At 41.1% G+C, this 8506-nt stretch overlaps 1 protein-coding gene across 1 annotated transcript; it reads right to left on the bottom strand.

Annotated features, from left to right (window-relative positions):
- Nucleotides 1-2109: 2109 nt before the first annotated feature.
- LOC117295486 (dimethylaniline monooxygenase [N-oxide-forming] 5-like) lies at nucleotides 2110-8286 on the bottom strand. Its single transcript, XM_033778165.1, has 3 exons — nucleotides 8152-8286; nucleotides 3984-4619; nucleotides 2110-3334 (listed from the first exon to the last, which is right to left on the bottom strand). Exons 2-3 carry the CDS (start codon nucleotides 4617-4619, stop codon nucleotides 2372-2374), a joined length of 1599 nt encoding a protein of 532 aa, XP_033634056.1. The 5' UTR covers nucleotides 8152-8286; the 3' UTR covers nucleotides 2110-2371.
- Between the last annotated feature and the right edge of the window lie 220 nt (nucleotides 8287-8506).

Below are 8506 nucleotides of genomic sequence, written 5' to 3'. Positions count from 1 at the left end.
ATGCTTGCTCTTTTTTTCACTCGGAGCCGGTGTCGCATGCAATTATGTCCTCTGTGCAATACTATCCGGAGGACATTATTGCATATGCAATAATGTCCGCCGGACGGTTTTGCAAATGCAATCGTGTCCGCCCGGACGCTGCTGCAGTAAATTAAACGCCCTTGCGGAACACGTTCGCAATTTTTTTTTACAAGCTAAGGGTGCATGTCATGAATGACCAGGGAAATGTTCGGCCGTTGGGTATTCGCTGCAATCATACCCCCTGTTTACCCTGTGTAGGTTACTTGTGATGTATACAAACTGATCTAGCCAAGAATGATTGATTCCCCAAAGTCAAGGGGGCGGAAAACAGACACACTTTGATTATACACCACACTCATTGCCCTTTCGATTTATTTATTTTACTCATTCTTACAATTATTAAGGTTTAAAAATTTAATATCAACCACACCAACATGACTCGCAAAAAAACACACCAAAACAGCAGAATTTATGCAGATTAATACCCCCCCCCCACACTAAACAGCAGTCCCCTTAAAAGGCAGTGGACACTATTGGTAGTGTCAAAGACCAGCCGTCTGAATTGCTGTATCTCAACATGCATAAAATAACAAACCTGTAAAAAATTGAGCTCAATCGGTCATCATGGGAGATAATAAGGAAAGAAAGAAAAAACACCACTGTCACACGGAGTTATGGGGTATATGGATGTGCTTTCAGAAGCTTGATTTCGAGACCTCAAGTTCTAAATCTGGGGTCCCGAAATCAAATTTGATGAAAATTACTTCTTTCTCGAAAACTACGTCACTTCAGAGGGAGCCGTTTCTCACAGTGTTTTATCAACCTCTCCCCATTACTCGTAATCAAGAAAGGTTTTGTGCTAATCATTATTTTGAGTACTTACCAACAGTGTCCACTGTCTTTAAACAGAGCAAACAAAATGTTACATGCATCAAATACAAACCATCGAAACCCCCCCCCCAAAAAAAAAAAAAAAAAAACAGTCATAAAAAATACACTTTCTATAAAAACACCATTAATTAAATTCTTAAAATATACAAAAATTTAAAAGATTACCATGCATACAAAGAACACGATGTGTTCTGGCCAGACATTATAACATGCACCAAAACACCGAAAACTAAAATGATTACAAACAGATACTTTTATAAAATCACCATTAATATAAAGCCACTAATAATAATATATAATTAAAGGTTATTTTTGTCAAAGACCAGTATTCTATTAAAATACTCAAGCCTGTGAAAGTTTAGACTCAATTGGTTATGAGTTGCAAGAAAATGATGACAGAAAAACACTTGTATAAACAGTGTGCTTTCAGCGAGGAATTAAAGGCTTCTGGCCATAAGTCTTTTATTTTAGTGAGAAATTACCTCTTTCTATAAACAAAATACGTTACTTCAGAGGGAGTCGTTTCTCACAATGTTTTATTCTATCCACAGCTATCCGTTGCTCGTTACCAAGTAAGATTTTATGCTAATTATATATTTTGAGTAAATACCAAACGTGTACAGTGCCTTAGGCCGTGTCCGAATTGGCGACTTCGGCTACAGCTAAGGCTAGATCAGCGCGTCTGTCAGTGTTAAAGAATAGCAGACGCGCGCGCCCTAGCCGTAGCTGTAGCCGAAGTCGCCAATTCGGACACGGCCTTAAACTCTTTAAAAATAAAGGGAGATTCTGTCCCCCATACGGCGAACTGTGTACAAACTACTTCTGATAGCGCCCTCTTTTGAAACATCCTCCTTCAGCCAACGTTAATGTTCCATAGTAGGCAGCAGAATCTCCACCAGCGGACAGATTTTCCTAGGACATGTACTCAGTACACAAGTGGACATTAGTCTTAAAACATAATTGTCCGTGTTAGAAATATTAGCAGACGTTGTAGTCCAACCATGCGACATTCAATGCTGACGGGGTCTGAGGAATACAAATTGAGCAAGTATTGTTGGAAGCTTTGCAAGGTGTTCAGACATAAGAAGGTGTAAATCTCTTAGGGCGAGTGTTGGCTCTGAAAAGAGCCGGTTGGGTCTCGACGTTTCGAACAGTATACTCTGCTCGTCTTCAGGAGAAAAATTGAGCATTATTTTTATAAAGGTAAATCATTGTACCAGACATTATTCAAATTTAACTCTCAAAATGGCTAATTACCCAATTTCAAATGGACCGATAGCCTGTACCACATACCTAGTCTGTACCTTAGTTGTCAACGGGCCCTTTTCGAAACCACGACTTCGGCTGCAGATTCGGCTCAGGCTAGCTTGGCCCTGCGGTTGTTCACAACATTGCGCTTGAGACGAGAGAACGGAGCTTGAAGCCGAAGCCATGGATTCGAAAAGGGCCTAAAAGCTTGTTAGTTGCAGACCATAAGCACGCCTACTACAGCTACCAGTACAGCTATACCCAAACAGACGAAGAGCATTTGGGAACCACTTTTAGTGGTTTGATCGGTAGGTTTTCTAGTCTTCACCGGCTCAAGCACCCTGTCCCAAACAGTAGCGATTGCCTCCCGTGCACCGGCCCACTTTCCAGGGCCAACCAGTCGGTAGTGGAACGGTATGGCCGGACCGAAAACACATCGAAGGCTCATCTCTGGATCTGTGAAAAACATCTTCAAGAAATTTGGTCTGGCGCCAATTTCAGTCGCAATATTGTCCATGTACAGTAACGGGTGGACATGACGATGATGATTAGCGAAGCTTGCCGCCATTTCTTCATCCGCCATTTTGACTTCTGCTGCAAGTTCTGATTGTGACGGGAGCTTTGCTAACCCTTTAAAGATCCTCGCCGCCCAGCGAGCCTGCAGTTCGGAGCATGGACCAACCGCGCCGACGGGTTTGATGTGGCCGTTGACTGAGAGCGTGCTGTGCTTCAGGCCCAGGGGGAAGACGAGCTTGTACAAGGGGACGTGTTGATCCAGGACCTGTAGCGCAGGGCAGTCGGTCTTGAACGGGAAATCGAAGCGATACCCGGTAGCAAAGATGACAAAATCGATGTTGTCCTCGCGCGAACCGTCTACAAATTCTACCCCTGTTTTGGTAAACCTCGCCAGGTCCCCTTTGATGACTACAGAACCGTTCAAGATACAGCCTGGTATGTCTTCATTCAGCAGTAACTCACTGGCCAAGACTCCGAAGGCGGGTTTCAAAGGCTTTTGAACCATTTCGTATCGCTCCTCCAACGATTTCTCGAAGGATCTCATGACCATGCTCAAAGGACGGAGGAAGCGTCTTCGCACCACCGCTAACTCAATTGGATACCCTTTGGGTCCACGACGAGATGATAACCACATCCCATGTCTTGCGCTTAAGAAAACCTAAAGAAATGAGAAATTTTGATATATTGGTGACAACAATTCTCGTGAAGAAAACGATAAAGTCAGTTATTAAGCAAAGGGTTAATTATCTCTAGCGGTTTGCAGCTGTTGACCAGGACAATAAATCAGGGATGAAGCCACCATAGGTTTTACCTGTTTCGTAATAATAATTAATGGAGTTCATCGATTGTTAATTTTCTAGGTATCGTGATTTATGGACAATAATGTAAAGAAATTTGACAATAAAAGTTTCAGCTAAATACAGTGCATGTCTTGCTGAGAAAAATAATGAAGAAGATTCCACGTTAATATTTTTCACAAACCGTCGAACCTGCATGGAGGAAGGAAATGGTCGAATCCATCAAGTTTAATGCTGAGGTGACAATGGGTACCAACCGCATCTCTGGCCGTAGCATTTATGAACAGACACCAGCCAAAGATCTGAGAAACGATTTATGCATGAAGCGCATCTCAGAGGGAGTATTTTTTTCAAACCACATCAGTTGGAAGGGAATCTTTTCTCAAAACAGTTAATACTGTCAACAGAAGGTGTATAGCTTCTCACTAAGTTACTTTTTTATGGTCATGTTGTTTGGACCATTTCCCAATCTTTGACCCTACTTTTTCTTTGCATGGCGTCCTGACTCACCTGTGAAGCTACACGGCTTGTTTCTGTAGCAGCATCACCTGCTGAATTACCGATACCCACGACGACACCTCGTTTTCCTTCAAACTCCGTCGCGGTCCTGTAACCATTAGTGTGTGAAATCTTCCCCTGGAACTCATCCATACCCGGAACGTCTGGAGTGAACGGGTTGTTGAACATCCCAGTACAAATCATGACGGCATCAAACTCTTGGCTAGTCTCCATCTCATTCTTGTGTTTGGTGGTGACCACCCACCGCCCACTGATGTCGTAGTCAGGAGCCTGTTCAAGGCGTGTCACGCTGGTCGACAGACGGATGCATTTCTCCAGGCCAAACTCATCAGCGTACATGTTGAGGTACTTATTCATGTAGGAGTGGTGCATATAATTCGGCCATTCTTTTGGGAACGGGAAATCGCTGAATGCGTTAGTTTCTTTGCTGGTATTGGTGACTGTCGTCTTGTAGACGGAAGCTGTCTGGTACTCGGCATCAGTATCTCGATAGGTCCACAGTCCTCCGATGGAATCAAACCTCTCGAAGCAAGTTGGTTGAAGGCCTTCGTCAAGGGAGCATTTGATCGCTGTTAGGCCGGTGACTCCTGCGCCGATAATGGCAACTGTTTTGCAACTTTCGGACATCTGAAATGACATGAATGAAAACACTAGAGAAGTGTGCCTCTTTATGGTTGTCCGAACAGCATTTCGTGTTGCAAATGTTTTAAAATAGTTTTGTTATTCCGAGTTCGCAGTTTTATGGACTATCATACTGAATCTTGTGTATAAATGGTCACTATTTTGTACACTTTAGTATTTATTCCTTTTGTATCATTTAATCCGTCTGATATGTTTGTTTATTTTTCTATTAGAACAATTTAAAATTCCAGTGCTTTTGCCTGGACTGTTTGCCAATCAAGGTCTCAGTTTACTTCTATTGTATTGTCACCCCTGTATCGTGCAATGGAAGCGTTTGCTCCTGCGGTACCCTTGACGTGGCCATGGTAAAACATCGAGTAAGGACAGGTCATAGACAGGTCAATAGACAGTCCCCTGTCCTCAACCCGCAAGGGTGACTGTGCAGAACCGGTGTCAGATCATTGCAATTGTGTCCACCATGCAATACTGTCCGCTCCGGACACTTTTGCATATGCAATCCTGTCCGAGGCTATGCAACGACTTGGACTTGTACATGACTGTACATTGTATGTGCGCGCGTAAGTGAGAGTCCCGTGCATTGCACGGGACTCTCGCTTACGCGCGCATGATGACCTTGTCTTCCGGTGTGGCGGTTTCAGTCTTCCGCCGTGTTCAGTTTTCCGGGTGACGTAGCCGGACATTTCACCACGTTGTTGGAACGGTTTAAGCTTGTAAGCAGGTCACTTGTAAGCAGGTCACACTGCTTGTGCCACACCAAATTCTCTCATACGATCCACGCGTTCGCCGCTCGTTGTACTCGTGGACGCCGCTATGACAGCTACCGGAGAGTAACACTGATGACTCAATACAGCACTAAAAAATTACTACTTTTGCTTGCTGTGCGCAGGCATCGCATGACGTAATGTTACCGTATTTGGTCATTCGGAAAACTGAACACGGCGGAAAGTTGAAACCGAGTTGAAAAGTGACAATACCAAAGTGCAACCATCAGCCGTGAAGTTACATTATATAAGATGGTTGTCAAAAGGATAAAAAGGTTGTTGTCGCCACAACCAACCCCCTTGTATTCAACGAACCATGTGAACCTATTCAAACAAACAAAACCTTCTAAAGAATATCCATGCATAGATTTGTCAGGTGCATAAAATTATGTCCCAGCCAGCTCAGTGATTTATGTGTGTGTTTTACTAGTTTCCTCATTCCCCAACCAAAGTGACTACAATACGTCTCTTTTGAACAACAATGGTATATTTCGACATGGTTTTTATTTTCAGCTTTTCCATAGATCCTGTTTTTTATGACTCCCAAAAATGGCCGACCTTGTTAGTTCGCAAAGTAAAAGGAAAACCACGCAATTTCGAGGCAAATTTGTGTGGATCATTTTATTCTACTTTTACAACATCTTTCCAACCATTATGTATTTTATAACAAACGGTTACAAACGCTTTTTATAGACCAACTCGTCCGATCCAAGGCAACGTGTTCCTTTAACGCATATAATGCTATTTACATAAAATAAGGAAATACTGGAACCCAAAACCGGGCTAAGCATACTAATTTTTTAAACAATAATCATAACGTGCATACATTTACTAATACTATAAACATCAATGTTTCATCAACCGATAATTGATAAGTAGGTCTATCAAAGTCTTTAAGGAATACAACTTGACAATTCAAACGTAAAGGCATGGCTAGTGTGAGGTTGTGAACTATCAAAGTAATACAAAAATCAAATCACATTGAAAAATGTAATTATTTTTTACTATTCTTGTGAGTAACTCTTAGGGCCGTTAAGAGATCTGCAGCGAAGATGATAGAAAGGAAATCAACAATAATAATTATTTTTACAAACAACGTTTTTGAGATGTGTAAAGTTTATAAACCATGTTTTTTAAGAAGTCTCGATTTTCATGGTTTATAAACCATGTTTTTTAAGAAGTCTCGATTTTCATGGTTTATAAACCATGGTCACAAACCATGATTTTATGGTTCATTCGTTATGGTTTATAAACCCTGATTTGTAAACCACGATTTTTATTCTTCAATTTTCATGGTTTATTAACCATGTTTTTAAGATGCGTAAATTTTCTTGGTTTATGAACCACGATTTGTAAATGTTTTTTGAATGTTCATGGTTTGTAAACCATAAACTTATACACAACAAATACTTTACTGGTATGTAAACCATAACAGGATTTGGCAACAGTTTCTATGGTTTACATCTAATTGCTGTAAACCATGGTAAAAACATGCCTTAAAAGTGTCAAACAATAATTAATGGACAAACGGCGCCCCATATAAAAGTGTCAAACAATTAATGGACAAACGGCGCCCCATATATTTCAGACATAACGCCTGGGCGACCTTGTGTGTCCCATGCACCATTCTCCCATGCCTATATCCCATATCTGATATATGACCCCCTAGGGCAATTCTCTTGACAGACAGTAGCCATGGTTACCCAAGGTCTTAAACTGGGAGTGTTTGTTCCCAATAGTAATTATTATAAGTAGGTAAAAGGACCTTCACTTTTGTTCTGTAACTCTAACGATACACCCAGTTTCACAATTTATTCCAAGAGTTTCATCCGTTCTCGTGGCTTGTTTTATTTTATACATCTACGTGTATGCAGGATAAACTAAAACAATCGGACGGTTAAAAAAAAGTAAAATTTACTCACAAATAGTTATTAGCATAAAACCTTACCTGGTAAGGAGTAATGGGGAGAGGTTGATAGTATAAAACATTTGGAGAAACGGCTCCCACTAAGTGACTTAGTTTTCGAAAAGGAAGTAATTTTCCACGAATTTGATTTCGATACCTCAAATCGAGACCTCAGATTTAGAATTTGAGGTCTCGAAATCAAGCTTCTGAAAGCACACAATTTCGTGTGACAAAAGGGTGTTTTTTTCTTCTCTCGCAACTTCGACGACCGATTGAGCTCAAATTTTCACAAGTTTGTTATTTTATGCATATGTTGAGCTACACCAAGTGAGAAGACACCTTTGACAATTACCAATAGTGTCCACCGCCTTTAAATAACAAGGGACTGGCGGATAACAAATGGAAAATGTACAAAACAGTTTTATCATTTCGTTCGTTCGTTAGTTGTGCCACCTGGACCGAGGTGTGTTCAAGCAGGGTGATGCTACGCGAGCTAAATAATGTGATATGCGGTGGTGCTTAGTACGTTCATAGAGTAACGACAGAGTAGGCACTACGTACTAGCACATATTTCCTTAATTAATTGTTCATAACCCGTAGTGTAACCTGGCCCGTTCAGAAAACATATCATTTTTTTTAAATATTTTTTTTTACAAACAATGGGGTGGCTACGATATCAGAGTGTTAAAACATATTTATTATATTTTGTAACAATAACTATACACGTTTTATTTTGTGAACAAACACTAACAATTACTTCGAAGTGATGTTTCTCAAAAAGATACCATCGAACGCTGTTGAATGCTCCCAACATTTTGCCACAAAATGCCAAAAAAGTGCCAACACTTACGTTTCACTGCAATGGTGTCTCCTCGTAGGCTCAGAATCGCTAAATAACACTCAGAATTTACTCTGGAAAATGGTGGAAAAGCAGGCGTTGCCTTTGCAATCTGTACGCCCAAACTGCGCCCAAAATTGTATACCATAAACTTGATCTGTTAACGTTATGCGCAAAACAGCCCAACTGGACAATAACGTGCGCACAATTTATTGACCTCTTAGAACACGAACTGCCGTAATTTGCACTGTTGGTGTACAAGCAAAGCAAGTGCAGGTGGGTGTCTGGACGACTAAACTTAAAGACACTGGACAGTATCGGTAATTGTCAAAGACCAGTCTTCTCACTTGGTGTAATCTCAACATGA

This window comes from Asterias rubens, chromosome 10, assembly GCF_902459465.1.
Source record: "Asterias rubens chromosome 10, eAstRub1.3, whole genome shotgun sequence".
Classification (NCBI taxonomy): domain Eukaryota; kingdom Metazoa; phylum Echinodermata; class Asteroidea; order Forcipulatida; family Asteriidae; genus Asterias; species Asterias rubens.
The sequence above is the reverse complement of the archived record's forward strand: the minus strand, read 5'-3'. Positions and strand labels throughout refer to the sequence as shown.

Excerpts from the sequence above, each read along its gene's own strand:
- LOC117295486 (XM_033778165.1), bottom strand. The coding sequence starts at position 4,619 with ATGTCCGAAAGTTGCAAAACAGTTGCCATTATCGGCGCAGGAGTCACC. Across the intron at positions 3,335-3,983 it reads CAAGCCGTGTAGCTTCACAG|GTTTTCTTAAGCGCAAGACA; the intron begins GTGAGTCAGGAC and ends TCATTTCTTTAG.